This window comes from Aspergillus heteromorphus, assembly GCF_003184545.1.
Source record: "Aspergillus heteromorphus CBS 117.55 chromosome Unknown BO70scaffold_27, whole genome shotgun sequence".
NCBI classification, from domain to species: domain Eukaryota; kingdom Fungi; phylum Ascomycota; class Eurotiomycetes; order Eurotiales; family Aspergillaceae; genus Aspergillus; species Aspergillus heteromorphus.
In genome coordinates, this window is record NW_020290432.1 from 43,052 (window position 1) to 66,677 (window position 23,626).

Below are 23,626 nucleotides of genomic sequence, written 5' to 3' on the forward strand. Positions count from 1 at the left end.
GTGGTTAGATACTACTTACCGTAGGTACGAAGTTGCTGACCAGATTTATATATGTACTTACCTAGTACCTAGTACCTAGTACCTATGTGGCTAGTAGATATCATCTGGCTGCAGGTCATCCGTATCATTTTGTGATTAGTCTCTCGCTCTCTCTCGCTACTGGATCTGGCGTGTCATATCCACCTGCCTACCTGGATAACTTAGTGCGGTAAGTGAGTTAGCACCTTTAACTACTACCTGCCCACGCTTGATGGATGGATAAGGTGGACTGGTGGAGTAGTCACACGCATTAACTATCTGGCAGTTCGAAAGGACGAGTTTGAATGACGATGACGACGGAGAGAAGACTCGGGACTTGCAAGGTTCGGGGACCAGAACTGTTGTTCTGGACTCTGGGTACCGGCAATTAAGTAGCTTGGGGAGGTAGTATGTGCATGCAGTGATATCATGAGTTGGTTGGTTGGTTGGTTGATTGATTGATTGATTGATTGATCAAAGGAGAGGTTTGAAGACTGAGTGGTATTGAGATGGACTATCTAGGTCTTTACGAGGCCCGGAGTAGGTAGGTAGGTAGTAAGGTAGTTATTATTTATTTACTTGGGTACTGGTTTGTCGTGAAGATGACCAGTTCTAATCTGTAGGAGGCGGTGTCAGACGACGATGTCCATGGAGAGGAGCAATTGATACAGCAAACTACTACAGTGTGGAGAACGGAGAAACAGAAACGGAGAACGACAAAATGTGGGTATCAATTCTTACTCAGTATCATATGAGTACATGGTAGGAAAAAAAAATAAAGTTGAAAAAGATGAAAAATAAAGACGAGCGGGCTCCCTCGCTAGTAAACCGATTAATCCAACTCCCATAATGCCAGTTGCCTGGTTTTCCCTCGCTTCCCGAGTCTGTGGATTCCCACCGCACGGTTGGTGGTGATTTCTCTCTCTTCTACACGTGAGACACGTGAGACGGACGGCAAACACCCCACCGACGGCGGATAGTCCGACTTCGACTCCGGAGAGAGAACTTCCCCAAATCACATGGTATGTACGACTGTGGAAATCCCCAAGGCTCGGAAAAGTGAAGCGAAAAAAAAAAACAACAATGAAACCCTAGGTGACGCCCCTCAGAAGATCGTTCCACATATCCCAAACGTTGGTATCATGGCGGCATCAAACAACGAGATGACCTGATAAAGCCAAACGGAGGAGGGCCGACGCGGGAACTAACCCCGGGCCGTCCACGGTTCAGCTAACCGAGAGGTCTCCGGGCCTTTCTTAGCCATATCTGCCACCATTTGCAGACTCCGAGCACGGCTGTCCGGCCATCATCCTTGCGCTCGGTGCCATCCGGGTTCCCGAGAGCCATGGCAAAGACCCAGAAGAACGCTGCCGTCCACGCAAAGAGCAACACGGCCAGGGATAGGAAGGGCGACAGCAGGAGTACCGTCATCAACCCGCCGATAGAGTATGATTCGTCCGAGTCGGAGATGAATGATGCGTCCGGATCATAGATTGGCTGGGTGGACGACGACCGAGCCGAGGGCCGTCGCAAGCAGACCAGTCGTTCGTGAAGGTGCAACTGGGGCACCAGGAGACCGCACAACTGCGCACGGAAGGACGTGTTTCGGAAGTATGGTATGCAGGGACAGATCCGCAGAGGAGAGACGAGGATGACGAACATGAGGCCAAAGATGGTGTATAGCGATGCGCAGAAGGAGAAGATTGGGACGGGAACGGTGAGTCGAAACTAGGGTTCCAAGCGGTTAGCCACTGGACAATGCTTTGGAGGCATTGGTATGGGAGATAAGAGAGCTTACCAGCATCACGAGGGCATCCAGCTCCTCTTCCTCCGAGGGGACCTCGTCTTGGATCGCTCGCTTGTGTGCGCGAGATGCGCCATTGGGGTGGTTATCGCCCGACATGTATGAAGAATGATCGGTCCAGCTCCCACGAACGCGCCCTTCCTTGCGCACGGCTTCGCTCGTTATTGAGGCCCGCGTCAATATGGAGCCGTTCTCGAGATAAGGCGAGGACACCAGCGTTTCCGGCAGGGCGGATACCGGGTCAGACTCGGGGTATGTGCGCTCCACGGACGCCTGGGGCTGGTTCGAGAGACTGTGTCGCTGTCGAGAATGACGGTGAGGCTGTTGGAGGTGAGGATCCGAGGACGAAGCGCTGGGCAGGTCCTCGACGCCGTCCGGTTCTGACGGGGAGGCGGCCCCAGCCCCGTGGTGAATAGGGTGCGACGAGGACAGGGACTGAGACTGCGGGGGGAGATGGGCTGCAGGAGGAGCAGCGGGCGATGAGTCCGGAAAATATGCCGTCACGAGGTGGCTCTCATCCTGGTGGTAGGCCGCAGAATGGGACATTTCCGGCAGCTTCATGGCGGGCGGCGTAGAAGAAGGGGAGGGGGGCAAGAGGCAGGCAGGACGGAGACACAGAGGGAGAGAGTCGGTGGAGCAAACAAGGGCGCGACAGGAAGTCAACCCCCCCTTCAGAAATGCCGCAGCAGCAACACAATGTGGTACGGACGCACACACCGAGAGAGCAGCAGGGATGAGCTCACCGCATGGCTTCGTGCGCAAGGGGCATCACGGACTCGAGGGACCAGGCGGGCAGATCGAGAGGGACGGCCAAGCGGAGAAGAGGGCGCCGGGCAAGGGGAGGAGGCCAGGAGGGGAGGGAGGGGAGGAATGGAGGACAGGAGCGGAAGGGGGGGGGGGAAGGCGAAGCAGGCGAGACTGCACTTATAAGCATGCCATGGACGGACTCTGGGTTTTTCTCCCAAGACAACGAGCGGAACCGTCAAGAAACGGCACACAAAGACCAAGAAAGACCAAGAGAGAGGGAGAGGGAGAGAGAGAGACCAGGCGGTCTTGTCCCAGGGCGAGTGCAGTAGAAGCAGCAGCGGAAGGGGGAGGATGTCTGGTTCTGCTACTTTTTCGCCGCCAAGACGCCCAGCTGCCGAGCCCTTGGCATGGGCAACGTCAAGAGAGTGTTACGTCCAACACCATGGCGTGTGAGGTCCAGGGAAAAAGATTGAGGCGTGTGCGGGCGTGTGGGTGGCCAAGAGGGTGGATGATGCCGTGGTTCCTCCGTGAACAGGCGAGCGGAGGAAGGGGAGGAGAGGGATGGTGGGCAGGCAGCAGCTGGCAATTAGCTGGCGCGCGCGGGGGGAGGAAGAGGAAGCAAGCAAACAAATGGGGGGTAGGGTAGGGGCCACCCGCTGTGGACAATACCTAAGGGTCGACGGTGAACAGTGGGAGTGGACTCTGAAGAGAGTCATGGCCACGAGGAGGAAACATAGTGATCTCTCTCTCTCCTCAGGTCGTCAGTCAGTCCTTCACGTCGTTCACGGTGGGATGGAGAGGAAGAGAGTAATTCCCTGCAGGAGGGATGTTACCGTATCCGTACGGCCCGCCAAGCTGCCAAGTCCCTGCGGGGATGATGGTGAACGACACCCGAGGCATGATTGGCTGGCCGGGCCAGGACCGCGTCCGTGATCCGCATTCGGAGGTTGGCTCGTCGGCTTGGCGGTATTACGGCCAGTTCACTTCCAGCATAGCGCTGACACCATCCGTTTCCCCCTTCTGTTGCACGACATCCCGCCCTCGCGATCCTTCATCCCATGGCAACACTAAAAACCCGGGGAAGAATATGAGGAGGAATAAAGAGGGGTGGGGGGGGGAGAAGGAAGATAATTGATGATTGATGGCAGAGAGAAGTGGAACTTGGAAGGTTCAAGCCCCTCCTGGAGTCCTGAGCGAGGTGGGATCCGCTGCCTGAACCCTAAAGGTCGGGGATCTTACTTCCAGGCAGTAACCTGGCAACCCACCAGTGGCGCCCAGCCCAGCCCAGCCCAGCCAGCCCCGCCCGCACGGTATCTGCATCATCCATCGAGCCGTATAGCCGGTTGGGTTGGACTATCCAGCCAGTCAATCCATCAATAAATTGGGCAACCCCGTGTTCAGTGGCGGTCCCCAACTCTTGTTTCCTCGCTCTGCCGTGCTCTTTATCAAATAATGGGTAATCCATTGTTGATCACCAAACAACCACCTCGTTTTGCGTTCTCGGCATGCCACAACATCGACTGGTAGGTTCACTATGGCTGCGACTACGATATACTACTATCCATCCCTATCTAGTAAGTGGCTCATCCTTTCGGGGCTGGTTACCTAGGACCACTTAATACCAATGGTGCGTCTGCATCGATACATATGACCAGTAGCCTGGTGTGGCCGGTCTCAGAATATCCGAGCATGCCATCTCTTGGACCGTTTCACCCGTTGGCCCATCATCTCCCGCCAGATCCAGAGGGTTCTTGGCTGTCACGCCCAGACATCGGGTCTGGAAACTTTCCTGCGCCTGCAACTCTTGGCCAGGGACAAAGGCCAGTCCCGCCTGGTATGCATGGCGTCCATGCGGGTTTCACAAGATGATACTGGAAATCCCCTGTGAAACTACGCGGCCAGCCCATAAAGGACAAGGTGGTACTATATACATATCTATACCTCCCCCGGTGTCTCGGAAGCGCTCAACAGCTCCGGTGGCTTCAACCATGTGAATCTTCTTCTGGTGTACAAACGAACAGTCACAGTCGTCCTGTCCTACACGCCCAGGTCCTAGGTGGTAGGACGCCTTACTGTCGTGGATAGTTGGCATTGGTAGCAGGATGCACAGCGGTGTGAAAAACGCACCCCGACTATCAATGGTGGCACTTAAGGTTGCTTCGACGGCTGGTAGATACGACCCCACAGTCAAGCATCATGGTTAATACCTCTCTCGTGGTTATGTTCCTTGTCTTCCTTGGTGTCGTCGTTGACTCGCATCAAACAGGAACCGCTATTCGGAGCATATATACTCCCAAAACTCCGATATTTCTGTGCCCTGGGATCAGCTGACCTTGCTGGAACTCCTGTTGAGGCGCTTTGCACCGAAGACTTGGTGCGATATATAAGGCAGATATTCATCTCTCTTCAATACCAATTGTCTTCCGTTGTTGCTACTCGAAAGTGACTCCAGTTCATCTTCAAAGTCTTACTGACCAGGAGAACACGATCTATCCATTTATACCAGTCTATTCAACCCAGATACACAAAACAGTCGCCACATGGACCAAATGGTTGCTATCCGAAATCAGTCGCTGACTTGTTCTCACGAGGGTACCTCGGCGATGACTCATATCCAGAAAAGAGCTTCGAAAGGTTTCTGCAGACAGCTGGGATCGTAGCTGTATACGGAGTACCCCACGACCGTACATATGAAGTATCCTGAATCAAGCTAATATCGCAGGACCTCCCTTGATCTTTTTGATACCAATGAAGCAAAAAGCATCCCAATCACAGAATATCCTCGAGTGACCAACCTGCAAGGAGTTGATGAGGTACCAAACCAGACCCTGGATAACACGTCAATTCCAAGTACCCCCTGCGTCTCATGAGATGGTGTCACAGCATATACTAGTTGATCTGCACGTAACACATCCACATTTTATGGAACTATATGTTGGAGTAGCTAGCCGCTGGGCAGACTCCCTTTGCTTTTTATCTCATCTGCAGGTTAAGTCATCGTCGGGATCTCTGCTGAAACAGGGGGGACATCAGGGCCACTGTTTCACTGGGCCAGTCAGCTGGACTTCCTACTTGTTATCCGTAATAGATTGTCAGCTTGCGATAGGTTCGTGGGTGGGCTTCTTCTAGAGTGTTATTCTGCTAAGTAATTGACTTGGTTAGATTTGATCGGGGGGCGTCGTCAAATCTTACTTCTTCTTGACTGAAATAAATAATTAGTAATTACCTCGCTTTCCGTTGGTCATCAAGCGACTTAATTTCTCAGACACAAGGCCACTACAAGTGAAGGGGTTTTAAATTTACCGCAGGCACAGCTACGGCTATGAGATATATAGACGTGTCGCGAAGTACTCTACTAGTTACCATGCAAATTGCCAAGTCACATATCTATGGCAAGGTGTTCTCGAATCTACTTGAAGAACAAATAATCTCATCCCTGAAAGTCAATCAATTATCAGCCGTCTACTTATTGTAGATATATATCGTCCCGCAAAACCTCCGACAAGCCTAATTGATCCCCTCTTTCTCTTGGCTGCCCCAGTGACGTCGAAAAATTGGATCCCCATGATCCCAGTCAAACCAGTCCCACTTACGCACATCGTACTTACATGTCGACAGGGTCAGGCTGTCTTCAAGCAAAGCCGATCGTTTTCACAGTACTTCACCCGACATCCACCCCCCCCCAGCCCCGTCCTTCCGTCCCTTACAGATCTCCCCCCTCTCCCTCCCCACGATGCAGCGATCGATAAATAGAAACACCGGCAATAATAGAGATGTACGGACTAGGTGCTGTAGACTAGATCATCTCATCCCTGATCATTCGAGATCATGATCACCAACATCATTCTGAGACTAGCACTAGTACCTAGTTTTGTCCCCCCCCCCCCTCATCCCCGGTCCTACCTTATTCAGGGATAGCTTCCCCGAACGGCGAATCTCGGGAATCCCGGCCCCCAAAACCTCAATCTGTGATCACTGATAACTGATCATTGTGCGCGGCTATTCTTTTCTATGTCTATCTACGCAGTGCGCGCCCTTAAGTGCCCAGGCCAGCCCAGGCCAGCCCACCAGAGCGTATAGTAATATCTAGCGTTCCGCGAAAAAGCGGATTCAGGCCGAGTCATGAACGGGCGAAAGAGACTTTCTTTCCGTCCCTTTTTTTTTGTTTTTCTTTTTGCTTTTTGTGCCCCCCTCTGCCCCCTCATCTTTTTTTTTTTTTATCTTTTTTTTTCAAAAGTGAAGTTCGTGGTGTGGATCCGGGACTGAAAGTGAAGAACGCGAAGGATGACCGGCCCTATTTGCTATATAGATAAAGGGGAGGTGAAGATGAAAGGGGACGGGTAAGGTCATTGACTCTGTAGTCAGCATGCTGACTGAGTTTACCCGCAGGCTGGTCTATCTATCTACTTACTGTTAACCAACTAGAAGCAGAGTAGTCACTTAGTAAGGATGATTATGGTCGATTGCGTGGAGTGGAGCGTTTGGTGGGCGGATGGCCTGGCTGGCCTAGGGGTAAGGTACAACGCGGCAAGTATCCAAGTAAGGTCGAACGCAAGGCCGTAGCCGGCCCATGCCGAATGACATTTTCGGGTAGCGGGCTAGGCCGGAACCGGTGTGGTGCCTCACTGCCTCACTGCCTCACTGCCTCACTGCCTCATTGCCTGAGGCATGAATACAGTGCCTCAATAATGAGGTGATTCGGGTCTCGGATCTCGAATGATGAATGCTACAGACTCGATGGGGTGAGTAAGCTGCTCTTCTTCAGTGTAGTTAGTAGGTAGGTAGGTAGGTACATGGAGTACTAGGTACGTCGGTGCCTTTTATCCTCCTGGAACACACCAAGATGACAGATGGATGGCGACCTGTCGACTGCCACCCATCAAGTGGGAGACACCCCTAAATACCGACCTACCTACCGGTACTTCCAAGATTATAAGTAGATACAGAGTCGATGATTGTAATGTGAAGGGCGGCGGCGGCGTCGGCGGCAGCAGCAGCCACCAGCAACGGAAGAGGAACGAACTAAAGAGTGGATCGCATGATGTTGTGTAACGTCCGATAAAATGGGGAAGGAAGAAAATGACAGCAGCAGTTCTGCTGTCCGTTCCCTTCCAGATGATTTGTTTGTTTTTCTTTTTTTGGGAGGAGCGGGGGCGCGTGTCTGATTTGTGGTATGCCGGTTACTGCATGTTTTTACTTTTATTGTTCTTATTCTTTTTTTTTTTTCTTATTCTTTTCTTTTCTTCCCTTTTCTTCCCTTTTTTTTTTTTCTCTCCCTTCCCTAGCGCTGGCCCTGTGCGCCAGGCAGGCGTATCGGCAGTGCAGGGCAGTCATCAGATCAGCCTGTCAAAGGCGTCGTGTCGGTGGGACAAAATATGTATGCATGTCGGTAGAGTTGACTGGGTAGGCGTTGGAATCTGAAAGTTAAATCGTTTCTCCCCGTATAATGTACTTATCCTATCTCTCTACCTGTCTGGATGTAGAGTGCATATGTCCGGACAGGGTGCCCCGTAGCCGCCGTGCATGGTGATAGCTGCAGCTGTAAACAGGGAGGGATCAATAGTAAAATCCTGACCGGGGAGGATCTGTGTCCTGTGCGCAAGACTAAAAATTGGAACTAAATGAGAGATGACAGAAAACAATAATAGATAGTAATAACTCTGACCACCTATCTGTTAGCTTGCCTCTAACCATATCTACGGAGTAGAGCCTGCCTACTCCGTACTGCGGCCTATACATATGTAGTAGTAAGTGGGCAGGCAAAGTGCATGGTTGACTCCTTTACTGTAGACCGGCATGGATAGATGCAATTGATAAGCGCACAGGTCGTACCTACCTGGAATCTGTACGACGTCAACCAAGGATAGAACACACAAAGAAAGTTTCCCTTCTCCCTACAGGCTGGCCTGCCCGTCCCGTCCCTAATCCCTACAGACCAAACAATGATCAATCTCCCCGAGTAACCCACATACCGACCACATTGTCAATGCATTGTTTGTGCTCCCGTTCTCATGTTTCAGGTACATTGCTCGGCGGCATTCATCAGTCCTACCTACCCGTACCGTACCTATCTAGTACCACCTAGGTCTAGACGATTATGCGCGTGTACGAACTGCGAAAGAATGGGGTGGATGACAACAACGGTTGGGTGGGATGCGAGCTCCGGTCGGCCGGGTTTTCGATCTGGTATGTCAGTAAGTACGATGGACTCCCTCCCCCCTCTCACACACCCTCTCCAGTCTCCACACGGGGCCGAGAGGGATAGCTGTCACCTTGAATCGGCAAGGATGCCATGCTTGCAGGGTTGTCGTGTAGCACGGGTGGGTATGTACTATTGGGGGTTAAGTATGTGTTTATCTCGGTAGATAATAATTGGGTTATGATCATTTCTGACTCTTTGCGCATATTGGCTGCTGTCTTCTAGTCTACTTAGCCCGTCTATCTACTTCCTGTAAGTAGGTATTTCCCTCGGAGTCCCGAGAGGAATTCGATCGGAGCTGTTTAAGAATGGCTGAGGTCACTCGGATCCGACAGGTGAATAGGGGCCCGAAGTTGCCCACCCAAAGGAGTCTTTTCCTGATCAGTGAAAGCCCATCCATCTCCACCCGTTCTAGTCAGTCACTGGAGCAGGTTCCTTCCGACTTGACCCAAATTTAGCTAGCCGTCCAGGTTCCAACGTTGGGGACCCTGATATGGCAAACCGCAAGACTTCCAGGGGTGGAGGGGAAAGGGAAGGGGAAGGGGAGCGCCTAGCTAATAGATACAACTAGTGCTGAGAGGGTGAGAGTGTGTTAGGTGGCATATTATTATTGTTGTTATTATTATTATTTTTATTATTATTATTATTATTATTATTATTATTATTATTATTATTATTATTGTTGTTATTATTATTACTATTATTATTACCCCGAATTAAAAAAATTTCGTCCCCCGGACAGAGTACCTCGGCGGCTGTTAGTGTAAGATTGTGGAAGGGGGTTAAGTCATAAGGTGGAAAGGACAGGGAGGGGAGGGGATGGGAAAAAAAAAGGGAAAAAGGGAAAAAAGAAAAAGAAAATGTGGGAAGAAGGGAAAAGGATCGGCCCACCCAGGTGATGTATCAAGATCATCGACACCAACAGAAGAGCCGAGGGATCAGCATCGGGAACGGCCCACTCCAAGGAATCCGTTAGGAATCTGTGGCTGCCAGTGGTGGCTGGTATCTACGGGTGGCATTTTCCATGCGTGGGATCTGGCCTAGCGGCCTTAGCTCGGCTTATCTAAGCCCGCTGCTGCGGCAGTCCCGCGGCTGAAAGCCTCTGAACGATCCATGACGGAAGGGGCAAAGTGAAAAAGCAAAAAAGCAAAAAAGCAAACCCAACTCGATCCCCCAATCTTACTTATCGGTTGGCGGTCTAGGAATCATTTGCACAATACCTGATCGACAATGATTCCAAAGAAAGCCAATTCTCCTTTGTTTGACATTTTTGTTTTTCTCTCTGCTGCTGTCTCTCTACAAAAAAGAGGACAACCCAGGGAGGTAGGCGCTTGCAGACCGCTGAGGATAACCGGGAATATGCAGATTCGACGGGTGTTTTGACACTTACTCACCCTCCTGATTTGGCGGAGGGAAGGGCAGCGATGAAGGGGGGTGGAGGGAGAGGGGGTTTTGGCCCGCGTATTGGTTGACAGATCCGAAGTATCGTTACTCGGTGCCTCCAGATAGGACCATGGGGGGAGGAGGGGGGAGGCGTTGGGGCCGTGGACTGCAGAGGGTCCTACTAAGTAGTACTCTACTCCATAGCATGTACGCAAGTGCATAGAGAGGGACAGCAGTAGTAAGCAGACCGGCCGGGTTCTGGGTGCGCCATTGCCCATTGGATTTGGGGGCGACTGCAACATTTGGCCTTTGCAGGTGGTCCGAGTGTGGAGTACGCCCTCATGCCCGACTAGGCTGCCGGGAGCTTAGGTAGTTGAGCTTATGGCCATACGCCAGTCAGGTAGCGCAGGATGTCGGTTGAGGCCCCACTGCCGCAGTCAGGAATTATTGGCGGCCCTCCGTACATATGGCACTAATTTATTAAATAATAAATACATGGCACGGGGAAGAGAGGTCCGGTGGGTCTGGGTTCCATGGCCCACATGCGCCTCTCGGCGAGTCACGGCCGGGGGTTCGTGCTGGACCGACCACACGCCTTCCCCCCCATCCCTGGAGGTGCTTGCTTGGCTCCGGCGCTTGCATCCTCGTCAAACACTGCCCTGTTTCGGGGCGGTTCGACTCCATCCGCACTAGACCTCGCGTTGAACCCGCCCGTCCCATGATAAATGCCCCCCGTTCGCTCGCCTAGTGAGATTGCGGCTACTGCTCATATAGTCCATCAGCCTTTTAATTTGCTCCCAACGGGTGTGACTTCAGTTCTATAGTACTATCACATTATTTGCCCCGCCTGCCAGCAGGGCGCTAGGCCCTTTCCCACAGACTAGATGGATTCTCCAGTACAATCACACTGTCAACTTCACCCCTCCTTCAAACAGCAACACTCTAGGGGACAATAAGTGAATACACGAAAAAATAAAGATAGCACGCGATACGGATGAATGCTACGGGGTTATTAATATTGATAGAAGATTTTATTTATTTTTAAATTCCCCTCTTCCCTGGCTAGCCGATCTAGTAGTCAACCAAGTAGATATCATCACCACCACCACCACTACCAGAGAGGGATGGATGCATGTACCAGATGAGTGAGTCGACAGGCCTAAATTAGGCTGGCCACCAACCTTGCCTCTTTTCCTGTGCCGCCCGCTGCAGGATGTTGTAGCTGCTTGGGCGACTGCATCCCCCGGCGCGCTCACCTGAAGTTCCGGCGCCCGGAAAATATTAACTGTAAATACCCGCGGACACGACTCCAGATTGTCCCCACCCACTAGGCCGTTCCTGGACGTCGAGCTGCCTGTCTTCGGCTTGGCGCCGGACGACCGCCATCTCAGCTTTTCCGTGCTTTTCTTTGCTTTCGCTGACTGCTCGAGAGCTGCACAACCACTAGCGCCGCTTGGCAAATTTCGCCCTCTACCACCAGCCCCTCGACCTTTCCCTCTCTTCCTCTTCCTCTCCCTCTCCCTTCTCTTCTCTCTCTCGCTTCTCTTTCTCCTCTCTTTCCCCGTCTGCTTTTGCGTCCGCTCCCCCTACACCCCCCCCCGTAACTCTCCGTTACTCTATCCTCTACCTTCAATCCCCCCACCCCGTCCCTTCAGTTACCCGCATCCCGCTTATTTTCTGTGCTTCAGCATATCCCAGTTCTTCTTAGTGCCTTTCCAATCCTTTGCCCCTTCCCGCATTTGCTAATTATACTCCGCACATTTGTCCTCCCCCCCCTCCCCAATCCCCATCTCCACCATCTCCCTGCGTCTTCGCCTGGCTGGGGTGTCCACGTTCTTTGCTGTTTGCAATTTCGCATAGTTGTGTTCCTGCCTCCCCCGAGCGACAGGAATTGCCAACTCTTGCGTTCCCTCACTCCGCCGCGTCTGTTCTAGATTCGCGTGCGCGGCAATCCTCCTGGGGAACTTGACCCGGACGCAGTCGCGCTTCGTGTAAAGATCATTGGGTGACTGGCTTGCGCGACTACCCTCATCGGGACTGTGCGACCTCGCTGTGACACGAGCATTCATTGCATCATTGTGTCGCAAAGTACAACAGAGTGAAAGGCTTCAGCACCTTCGACACCTGGCTGCGTTGTGCTTTGGGCTAAGAACGAGTCGGCGCTATGGCCCATACTCAGCCGTCTCCCACGGGAGGCGTCACTCCTCACCATGGTCATCTCGCCGCTCACCCGCAGGTCAATGGCCACATGCCGTTGGCGACTCCAAGCCAGAAGGGCCCTCCTCTGAACACTGCTCAGAAGATCGCCGCCCTTAACGAGCAAGTATGGCTTCAGATCGGTATGTGAAAGATCACCTGCGCGTCGCGACTTGGGCGCGTCGGTTCTCCGACGAGGGGATGGCGGCTAATGAATGTATTACAGGGAGTCTTACCGAACTGATGGGCGAGTTGGATGGTGCCATGAATGCATATGAGCAAGCGTTACGGCACAACCAATGGTCAATCCCCGCCATGAATGCGATCTCCTGTATCTTGCGGACAAAAGAACAGTATCCGAAGGCGATTGAGTATCTCCAGAATATCTTGAAACTTGACCCGGCAAGTGGAGAGACCTGGGGCAGCTTAGGTACTTGAACCAGCTCCGATAGTATCCGGGAAGATGAGCTAATCTTTTGCGCTAGGCCATTGTCATCTGATGATGGATAATCTGCAGGAAGCATACACCTCTTACCAGCAGGCGCTTTACCACTTGCGCGATCCTAAGGTTAGTGGAACCAAGTCACTATTTATAGTCCAGGCGAAATCTAACCCATGATGTTCTTTGTAGGAACCCAAGCTCTGGTACGGCATCGGTATACTTTATGATCGTTACGGCTCGCTCGACCACGCCGAAGAAGCCTTCTCTCAGGTGATGCGCATGGCCCCCGACTTCGAGAAGGCCAATGAAATCTACTTCAGGCTGGGAATCATATACAAGCAGCAGACTAAGTTCAACCAAAGCTTGGAGGTATGTTTTGCATTGTCGCGATTGGGCTTCTAGCGGTTGCTGATTCTTACAGTGTTTCAAATATATTGTTACCGACCCTCCCCGCCCTCTGACAGAAGAGGATATTTGGTTCCAGATCGGTCATGTCCACGAACAGCAAAAGGATGTGAGTAATCCGCAGAAGGCAATGCGCATTGGGTTTAGGTTCTAACAAGTTTCCAGTTCGAGGGGGCGCAAAAAGCTTATCGGAGGGTTCTTGACCGCGATCCCAACCATGCGAAGGTGTTGCAACAGCTTGGATGGCTTTACCACCAACAAAGCAACAACTACGCTAGCCAGGAGAAGGCCATCGAATACCTCGAAAAATCCGTCGGCGCAGGTACGTTCTGGGTTTCTTTCGATCTGATCGCAACGTGGTACTGACGAAATTCAGACAATGGCGATGCCCAAAGTTGGTATCTTCTCGGTCGCTGCTACATGTCGCAAGCCAAGTACCCCAAGGCGTACGAGGCTTATCAGCAAGCTGTGTACCGCGACGGCCGCAACCCGACCTTCTGGTGCTCGATTGGGGTGCTTTACTACCAAATCAACCAGTACCGGGACGCGTTGGACGCCTACTCCCGTGCGATCCGTTTGAACCCGTACATCTCGGAGGTGTGGTACGATCTGGGAACTCTGGTAAGTGGACTCGACCGCCGGAATGAGCTATGGAGGGTGCTAACGCAGTCACAGTATGAGTCTTGCAACAACCAAATCGCGGACGCGCTTGATGCGTACGGTCGGGCTGCCGACCTTGACCCGACAAATGTCCATATCAAGGCGCGTCTGCAGCTTCTCCAGAGCCAGTTGTCAGGTTCCAGTCAGAGCAACGGTCCCGCTCCTCAGCCTCAAGACGTCCACCCCCAGGCTTATCAGGCTCCTGGCGTAGGAGCGCCTCCGGCGCCCCAATGGGGTGCACCAGCGCCAACCGGTGGTCCACCCCCGCAGGCTCCGGCCCCCCCAAGACAGATAGCTGACTGGAACCGTGGCCTGAATGAACTTCAGTCCCAGGTCCAGGCACAAGCCGCCAATGGATTTGATCCCCGCGACACGCTCCGTGCCCCTGGCTCTATCCAGCAACCGAGCCCGCGACAAGAGCCTGGAAGAGGTTTCCCCGAGGTTGTGCGCGCACAGCCAACCGCAGCTCACTCTCCGAAGACCACCCTCACTGGCCCGACTGTTTACGCGCCCGTCCACGCACTTCCCCAACTTGCCAACCCTCCGCCTCCCGCACATGACCGCGCTGCTGCTGGTGCTACTGCCTTCTCCCCAGCCACCCGCGGGCCGTTGCCACCTGCCCCTCCCGCCCCTCCTGCTATTCCCGGCCCACCTAATGGCCCTGCCTCTGCAAATGCTCTGCCGCCTTACCATCGCCCGTTCACCCCACCAACGGAGGTCCGGCCTCTGCGCGATGAGCGTCCCTCCTCCCCCGGCTCTGTCTACCCGCACCAGCAGTACCACCATGGCCCCAGCGTGCCTTTGCAGGGCGCTAGCAGCGGTGGTATCGCCGGCGGTGCACCTCCTCCGGCGTCCGCTATCAGTGCTGCTGAAGCTGCGGCTCGCGAGCGTGAGGAGCGCCCTGGTTCGGCCATGAAGCGCGGTAGAGAGTGGGAGGCAGACTCTGGACCTATCAAGAAGCTTGCTAGTGAGGAGAGCCGTGCACGCCTCGAGGATCAGATGTCTCGACGCGTCACTCCTCCCAATCGCATGCCCTCTCCTGGGGAGATCCAGCGCCGCAGCTCTTCGGAGGCTCGGCGGGAGGACCAGCGCCGGGTTAACGAGACCTATCACCCTTCTGAGGCGGCCCACCACCCCCCCACCCTGCCTTCCATTCAACACATGCCTCCTCATCCGTCTGGTGGCCCAAGCCTTCCTCCAATGGCTGAAAGCTCCGCTGCTGCCTCCAACGGCCCGCAGTCGGTGCAACCCACCGTCCAGGTCCAAGTCAAGGAGGAGCCTGCTCGCAGTGAACAAGCCCCGGCGCATGAGCCTGCGGCACGAAAGATGGACGTGGACGAGAACTATGATGATGATGGCGATGATGAGAAACGAGCAAGCGCTGTTGTGAAGGGTAGCCCGCACGGAAGTGGATCGGGCAGTGCCAATAACAGTAGCAACGGGGTCTTGGGGGCGGGCAACCAAACCACCCCGTCCAAGCCCGATTCTACGGTTTAGGAACGTGGTGATGCGGCACCACTTGATGTATTATCTGGGATGGATCGATAGGTCTACCGTGGCCCACACAAAGAACAGTTCGAATGAAACTTTCTTCACGAGAAATCTCTGCCCTCGTTTTACTTCCACGCCCCCTTTCCTTGGTTTCGTCTATATACTTTTTGTCCGCTTTTTCGGTGGCAGTTCCGTTCTTGCGCTGTTTTACCACCCGAGCTTTGTTTGTACTGTAGGATTGGCACTGTATGGTGTGGATGTCATGGCCAACGTATTTTCGTGTTCCATTCTTTTGACCGCATGCATGTATCCCCTTCAGGGCGCTGTGTTGGCTCTTGTGCCGACCAGAAATCCGGCTCGTTTTTGGAGCCTAAACTATCTCTGCTCTCGATATCTCCCTGCATGTTGGAAAAGTTGCGCCATCAATGTGCTAGTTTAGTCATGAGATCATGTAGTACATACGTTAAGAGCACGCTGTAGATGTCCATTATTGTAAATTGTTACACAGTACGGAGTACACAGTACCTAGGCTTCGACGCTACCGATGCCAAGCGTTACCGTGCGTTTCACTCGTGGGGAAGGGCACTAGGCCCTGGGCTCTGGGGCTGCTACATCGGGGTTTGACGCTGGCAATCCAGGTCGAACACAACCATACAATTCTACAATATAGCCCATGCGACTTGGAGTAGCACTCCGTCATAGGTATGTAGATCAGGGACGAGAATACCAACCCGGATTGGGCTGGTAGTTAGGACTGCCAATTAATAATAGGGGCCGATAGGGCAACAGGGGGTGTCAATCCTGATTGGCAATTGTTGCCCTTCGCCGACCGAGAACCAAGCCCTGATCACGCGACGTAAGATCCCGTGACCGTGGCTCCATCTTGCCACTCTGCCTCAGGCCGCTGCAGGCCATGGTGGATCGCCTCCGGAGTCGCTTAACCGCAACGGGAAATGCACGCCAAGACTTCGCTTAGATCAGCCCACACTCGTTAAGCGTGCAAAATATGACTTCCGGCAAACTCAGAGATAGACACTGTCACTCACCACCTCGACGACTAACGACAACAGGGTCAAGATGTAAGTCGACCTGCTGCTATTATGGCAATTGCCTCGTCAAGGGAACTGAATCGCTGATCTGAATTATTTTGCAGGAGTCACCGGAAGTACGAAGCCCCTCGGCACGGTTCGTCAACCTCTCGCTATCCACCTCTTGAACGATTTTGCAGATGGAGGTCTTTCTGTATATAGGGACAAGTTAACTGACTTGGATTGCCACAGGCTCTCTTGCCTACCTGCCGCGCAAGCGCGCCGCCCGTCACCGCGGAAAGGTCAAGAGGTCAGTCTTTTTTGGATACATGAAAATTTTGGCGCCTTGGATGGCCAAATACTGATTGTGCGACAGCTTCCCCAAGGATGACGCCAAGAAGCCCGTCCACCTGACTGCCTCCATGGGCTACAAGGCCGGTATGACCACTGTTGTCCGTGACCTTGACAGACCCGGTGCCAAGATGCACAAGAAGGAGGTCGTTGAGGCTGCCACCGTCATCGAGACCCCTCCCGTATGTGATCCGAAATTTTTTTTTTCTCCTTTTAGCGACCCGCCTCCTATCCAGTACCATGGCTGACAGGAGTGTGTCTCGTCTTCTAGCTTGTCGCTGTTGGTGTTGTCGGTTACATTGAGACTCCCCGTGGTCTCCGCTCTCTCACCACCGTCTGGGCTGAGCACCTGAGCGACGAAGTCAAGCGTCGTTTCTACAAGAACTGGTACAAGTCCAAGAAGAAGGCTTTCACCAAGTACGCCAAGAAGCACGCCGAGGAGAGCGGTGCCTCTATCACCCGCGAGCTCGAGCGCGTCAAGAAGTACTGCACTGTTGTCCGTGTCCTCGCCCACACCCAGATCCGCAAGACCCCTATCAAGCAGAAGAAGGCCCACTTGATGGAGATCCAGGTCAACGGTGGCTCCGTTGCCGACAAGGTTGACTTCGCCCGCAACCTGTTCGAGAAGCCCATCGAGATCGACAGCATCTTCGAGAAGGACGAGATGATCGATGTCATCGCCGTCACCAAGGGTCACGGTTTCCAGGGTGTCACCAGCCGTTGGGGCACCAAGAAGCTCCCCCGTAAGACCCACAAGGGTCTTCGTAAGGTCGCCTGTATCGGTGCCTGGCACCCTAACCACGTCCAGTGGACTGTCGCCCGTGCTGGTCAGATGGGTTACCACCACCGTACCTCTTGCAACCACAAGGTTTTCCGTGTTGGCAAGGGTTCCGACGAGGGTAACGCCTCCACCGAGTTCGACATCTCCAAGAAGCAGATCACCCCGTAAGTTACCCTCAACTGATTTGGGTTGAAACTTTTGGCTAACGATGCAACAGCATGGGTGGTTTCGTCCGCTACGGTGAGGTCAAGAACGACTACCTTCTCCTCAAGGGTTCCGTGCCCGGTGTTAAGAAGCGTGTCATGACCCTGCGCAAGACCCTGTACCCCCAGACCAACCGCAGGGCCACCGAGAAGGTCGAGCTCAAGTGGATCGATACCTCCTCCAAGTTCGGTCACGGTGCTTTCCAGACCCCCGAGGAGAAGCGCGCCTTCCTGGGTACCCTCAAGAAGGACCTTGTTACTTCTGCTTAAGGTGTTTATGGAAATGTCGGTTCGGTGTAGTGCAATTTATTAAACGTTTCAATAAAAAGCGAAGAATACCTTTCACGTCTGTCCCGATAGGCCGGCAGGTCTTCCGTCTTTACGTAGCTACACGGCAATATGACTTAATTGAACTTCATCATCGTGTCTTGTACTCCCTGTAGAATGTTTCACAAACCGCCTGTGAGATTTTTCTCTTGCGGCGGCTGGTGTGCGGGAAATCCGCCTGCAAATTTTCCGCATCGGATCCATCCCGTATCTATTCTAGCCCGTTCCAGGCGGGCGACAACTCAACTCGACTTGAGTCGTCCCTCGATTCCTTCTGCGTCACACTACTGCCTTCTAGAAGCACCTGAACCGGCACCAATCAGATAATCAGATGAGTTCCGTGACCCTACGACGGTGGGCGCTCAGCCGCCCTGGGCATTGCGTCATTGATCCCATCTCGCGTTGGGCTTCATCTCCATCTCCGTCCATCTCCTCGCCTACGCTTTCTCTTTTCCTCCGCTCCACCCAGTTGCACCAACATCCTCTTCGGAATCCTCCAACCCACAACACCCACTACCACCACCTGTGTCCGTCACGAACGCGTCTTCAACCCCCATCCTCCCTCCTCTCTACCCCCACCACTCCAAACCCCAACCCCACCACAACCACAACCACCGTTCTCACCCGCACCATGTCCTCCGACGACGCCTACATGTCCTTCCTGGACAAAGCCAACGCCGACCTCGACGCCGGCAAATCCAACTCCACCGCACAATCTTCCTCATCCGCCGCCGGCACCCAGACCATCCACACCGACGTCCGCGTCCCCGCCCCCCTCACTTCCATCGACGCCTATTACGTCTCCGAAACAGACGAGCCGTTCGAACCCGTCGCGCTGAAATGGGACGGCGCATCCCGGGGGATTTGGCCTGATGCTTGTATATAATCCCACCCTCCTTCTTAGATCCCCATTCCCCAAGCCCCGACCCTCTCTACCCTTCTCTCACGAATCACAACCAATGTTATCGTCACAATACTAACCAGTTCATTCATCGAATAGCCCGCCTCTCCAGCCTGATCTCCCCAAACAAAGACCTATCTTCGGCAATCGAGACCCTGTCACCCGCGTCATTCGACCCCAGGAACCAGTACGCATCTGCTCTCAAGGCCGTGAGGGCTGCGGTGGCGCAGGGCTCCGGGGACAGTGTGGATGAGTCGGCGGTTGATATCAAGGTTTATCGGGTTGAGGTGGGGTCGTCAAGGGTCGAGTATTTTGTTTTGGCGCTCGATGTTGAGAGGGGGTTGGTTTTGGGTCTGAGGGCCAAGGCTATTGAGTCGTAGGTTTTTCTTCAAGATGAAATGGGATCTTATTTATTTTCTTCTCTGGATGTTTGTTGGGTTGGTTGGATGTGAGTTTAGTTAGGGGGGGGGGTATAATATGTGGTTTGTTAATAGGTTTGGGCTGATGGTGGGATGGGATGGGATGGGATGGGGATTGATATCTTGGTAGTATGTTTGTTCCTTTGTTGAAGTTGAGCACTTTATGCTGCTTATGCTGCTGTTGCTAGCTATTTTGATAAATGTGGCTTATGATATGGTATAGTGTATTCTTTTGATAGTGCTGGGAAATGCATTCTCTGACTTTGAAGCAATTAACATGCACATATGAGCCAGCATTGTATTCGGTTTTTGCTATGGGTTCTGCCTTAGCTATCAAAATCAATAAAAGAAAAGAAAATCCGTGCAAGACCAGGACTGCATTCACCATCTCATGCAAACCAGGCAATCACGTGCGTCCTGGTCATTAACACTTAAGCTGAGAAGACCCGCTTCTTCTGCTCTTCACTTCCTCTCCCATCGCATCGTCTCGCATCGTTTCGCATCGTCTTGTCTTTCCTCACCCACCCTATCACCAGACACCAGGACGAGGTCACCCCCGGCAGGGCGACCTCGTCCTGGCAGGTCCAGCGTAACACGACGACTCAGCGAACTGCCATGTTGGAGGCTATAAAGCCCATGCCCCCCAACACGAGACTTGACTTCCTCCATACCTCTCTCACCTCACCATCCTCACCACCCCACCTACCATCACCACACATCCCTCAAAACCACAACATCCACACACTCTCCAACCAGAATGGCCACTGAGGTCATAGTCACCGCCGAAGAAGGCGTCATCCCTCTCTGCTGGAAGGGCATCAACGGGATCCCGACCAACCGAACCATCCAGGTGGAAGACATAATAAACGACCCGAGCGCATACATCTTCGTCTTCCATAATTTCTACCATCTGTGGTGCGCGTTCCACCACCAGCACGTCTACCAGGCTGTCACTCGTCACGCTCGCAGCATCCGCCTCATCCTCTTCACCCACCTCGAGGCCCACCGTCAGCCCGCCCCACAACCCATCATCAGAGTGACCGAACCCCTCCCCGAAGGCCCAACCACCTGGCCCAATATCGACCATGTGGTTCGCAACTGGAGAATGGCCTGCCGCGCCATCCCCAGCGACCACAACATCGGGTTCGTGATCTTCGATGTGTCCACTGCCCATGGACTCATCCCAATCACGCAGACCGGTCATCTGCTGCAACTCCTCAGCACCGCGCTACATCTGAAGGCGAGCGACCGAGAGGCCTTCCGCTGCTCGGTGTGGGGTTGCAGCCATGATACTTGGCAGGACATGGAGGTTAGACTCACTGGCTCGCTGTTTCGCCTGGGATTCGCGACGGATGATTGACTCACTTTCTGGACTTGCGGGTCTCTCTGGTCTGGACTCTCTCGACGGAGCTCGGTCATCATGGATTCTGAGCGATTCTCTTTTTCTTCTTCCTCTTCTTTCTTTCTCTCTCTTGTTTCTCGCGGGTTAGCGGCCATGCGTTGATTTTGTGCTGCTGCGATGGGTGGTGTTCGTTTCTCTTACTTGCTTCCGGGGCTCGATCATTACAATGATCTTGAGCGATAATCTTCTTCTTCTTATCTTCCTTTGTTTCCCTCGTGGGTTAGCGATCATGGTTCATCTTTTGCTGCTGCTGCAATGGGGAAGGGGAGTTCATCTTACTTACTTGCGGGACTGATGGCGCGGCGTAAACGGAAAGGGACAGGACAGGCTCGATCGGAAAAGATCTAGAGCGAATATTTTCTTCTTCTTCTCTTTTGTCTTTCCTTTCTATGGCCTTCGCGGCGACGGCTGAGGCGTTCTCTTGCGGAATCCGGGATTTGAAAACTTGGGCGCTGGATAATAGGAGGTCAGTTCGGTTGTTGCTAGTTTACTCGTCCTGTGGATAGCCAATGGATCGCACATACTCGTCTCGTCTTGTAGTCCTCACTTCCTCGACCGTAATCTTAGCTATCACCTACTCAGTATCTATCAAGTCTTCAGACAACAATACTGGTCTCTCCGCAAAATGGACCGATCTGAAAACCAGTCCTAGTGATCTATACATGGATAGTTAGAATTGTCCCCTCAACTCAAACCCCCAGGTAGGTAGGTAGGTAGGTAGGTAGGTAGGTAGGTAGGTAGGTAGGCAGGCAGGCAGGCAGGCAAGTCGGAATAAGTCTCATACAATCCAGCCACCCACCTGCCGCCGAGACTACTAACCTTGGTGTCCTGGCTTGTAAAAAGAAGTTTTGTCTTAGATCACACGCGCGTGTGGCTGAAACATGGTAATGTTCCCCCCCTCCCACCCACCCGTATGATCAAAATAGAAGATAGAGAGCGGCTGGTGTGGTGGTTTCACACTGGTACTTAGGAGGGTGGTGGTGTGGTGCGGTGCGGTGCGGTGCGGTGCTTGTTGTGGAGGTGAGGTTTGGCGCGGCGCGGCGCGCGGAAGACTTACATACACATAGCAGGGAGCTGGGGGGCGGGGAGGGGGAAGAGAGCTACAGCACGTGCGGGGGAAGTTACACAGGCCATGAGATGTAATTAGTAGGGAATACCGGAAAGGGAATACCGGTTTATACCTAGTAGGTGTTACAATTGGTTTTTTTACAAGGGAAGTGAATGGGTGGGCGGAAGGGTGGTGATGCGTAGGATAATTAGATATGATATACCAGTGGTTGATACTAGGTACTCAGAACTATAGAGGAAGTAAAATATAATACCACTGAGAAAGTTGGAAGGGAGAGAGAGTAAGAGGTTTTCAATAAGAAATGTTCATTGGTACTGTTTTTATTTATGTCTTTCTTGATCTCACACAGTTACTTAAGGTGGATGGGTGCCCCTCTAGGTTACATATATTTATCTACCTGGGTACTTTGTGAGGGTGGCATGTATGACGCACTTCAGCCACCACAACTATAAAAGCAAAAATAATATTTATGATTAATCAGTGATTGAGATTGCCATGCTTTAAAGTAGGAAAAGAAAGTTCCACTGTTTCTATGACAGGCTGGATAGTTTTGCCGCCTTCTAATTACATGAGACCAGAAAGAAACCTCTTCGGTAATCTTGATACCTAGCGAATATTGAAACTGACAGCCAGGCAGCTAACACAAGCAATCAGCGGAAAGCATCTCATCTGAATATGAAAGCGGCCTTTTAATTCTACGTTCCTCGCACTGTCCGCCCCTGTCATCTACCATGTACCCCAGTCGTTTGAGGGTCAGATCTGTGCAACATCCTGGAGGTACAAGGATCAACCGCAAACAATCCGAGGAGAAACTCATCCTACTTGGCAGCGTTGAATAACCAGCGTGGCCAATCGTCGAGTGCAGACAGTCGAGTCCTCCATCTACAAGCTGTCACTTTGAACCCCCCCCAAAGCCAAGCCAAGCACAGGCCAGGGGTTCGGGTCATAGCACCCGTACGAACCAAACATTACTTGGTAAGCCTTGAATTATCTAAACATCCATGTAAGTGATTTTTTTTGCTGGCACGTCTTCAAGTTGCCTGTGCCGAAACTCCTTCTTTTACTCAGTTTTCTTCATCGACCAGATACACATCTAGCCTAGCATGTCTGACAGGATGCACGGGATCCATGTTGCTCCGAGAATTGCGATTCTGGCGTGGCGTGAGGAAGCTAGTTGTGTTCCAGTCTATGTCCTCCGTACGGAGTAATGCAGAGGGATTTGCTTGAAACACAGACACCTTCTGATGACGCAAGCCCTGCCGTCACCATCTAGTTATCTATCTGCTGGGAACTCGCTCCTTGGGGACGTGAAAGAGTTTGGTTCACTCCCAAGGCTTGGCAATCAATACCGGCGGCACAATCTCGCTAGTGTGCCAGCAACCCGCTGATAAGGTTGGCAGGGCCGTCGCCCTGAGATTTGCTGCTTCCTCCAAACCCTTTATATTTGAGGAGGCTTGAGGCTTCACCCAGGCAGCCGAGAAGCGGAATGTGGTTGTCCATGCCAGACCGGAATGCGAATCAAGGCCGGGCGGGCAACAGGGCGCTTACCGTACGGTACGGGACTGGAGGGGAGAAACTGTATGTAATCTGGATGGACGGGCAGCGGCAGGGAATGATCGGCGCTAGTCGCAGAACACCTCCAGTACGGGCTAGACCCGGTCGGGGATAGTGGCCGTTCCCAGCCAGGCCAGGCTAAGCCCGAACGGAATCCGTGGATCACGCCCGTCATTCCGTCTGGGTTCCGGCAACCAGATTCCTCCCAGCATTCAGGAATCCGTTGCCTGGCAGGTACGAGGATGG

At 52.9% G+C, this 23,626-nt stretch overlaps 5 protein-coding genes across 5 annotated transcripts; 4 read left to right on the forward strand and 1 right to left on the reverse strand.

Moving 5' to 3' along the window:
* Positions 1-848: 848 nt before the first annotated feature.
* BO70DRAFT_119279 (uncharacterized protein) lies at positions 849-2,475 on the reverse strand. Its single transcript, XM_025537946.1, has 2 exons — positions 1,817-2,475; positions 849-1,746 (listed from the first exon to the last, which is right to left on the reverse strand). The coding sequence occupies exons 1-2, from the start codon at positions 2,381-2,383 to the stop codon at positions 1,249-1,251; spliced, it is 1,065 nt and encodes a 354-aa protein (XP_025396211.1). The 5' UTR covers positions 2,384-2,475; the 3' UTR covers positions 849-1,248.
* A 9,687-nt stretch (positions 2,476-12,162) lies between these two features.
* cyc8 (putative transcriptional corepressor Cyc8) lies at positions 12,163-15,498 on the forward strand. The gene is made up of 8 exons (XM_025537947.1): positions 12,163-12,490; positions 12,574-12,777; positions 12,833-12,915; positions 12,979-13,158; positions 13,211-13,303; positions 13,360-13,516; positions 13,571-13,815; positions 13,870-15,498. The coding sequence occupies exons 1-8, from the start codon at positions 12,316-12,318 to the stop codon at positions 15,349-15,351; spliced, it is 2,619 nt and encodes an 872-aa protein (XP_025396212.1). The 5' UTR covers positions 12,163-12,315; the 3' UTR covers positions 15,352-15,498.
* Positions 15,499-16,368: 870 nt separating this feature from the next.
* On the forward strand, positions 16,369-18,125 carry rpL3 (60S ribosomal protein uL3). The gene is made up of 6 exons (XM_025543950.1): positions 16,369-16,424; positions 16,499-16,530; positions 16,626-16,683; positions 16,750-16,906; positions 16,996-17,669; positions 17,723-18,125. Coding segments are annotated over exons 1-6 (1,179 nt in total). The 5' UTR covers positions 16,369-16,422; the 3' UTR covers positions 17,979-18,125.
* Positions 18,126-18,666: 541 nt separating this feature from the next.
* BO70DRAFT_399324 (uncharacterized protein) lies at positions 18,667-19,316 on the forward strand (the record flags this gene model as incomplete). Its single annotated transcript, XM_025546856.1, has 2 exons — positions 18,667-18,913; positions 19,036-19,316. 2 exons carry the CDS (start codon positions 18,667-18,669, stop codon positions 19,314-19,316), a joined length of 528 nt encoding a protein of 175 aa, XP_025396214.1.
* Positions 19,317-19,645: 329 nt separating this feature from the next.
* Positions 19,646-20,864, forward strand: BO70DRAFT_365005 (uncharacterized protein). The gene has a single exon (XM_025543951.1). The coding sequence runs from the start codon at positions 20,113-20,115 to the stop codon at positions 20,713-20,715; it is 603 nt and encodes a 200-aa protein (XP_025396215.1). The 5' UTR covers positions 19,646-20,112; the 3' UTR covers positions 20,716-20,864.
* The last annotated feature ends 2,762 nt before the right edge of the window (positions 20,865-23,626 follow it).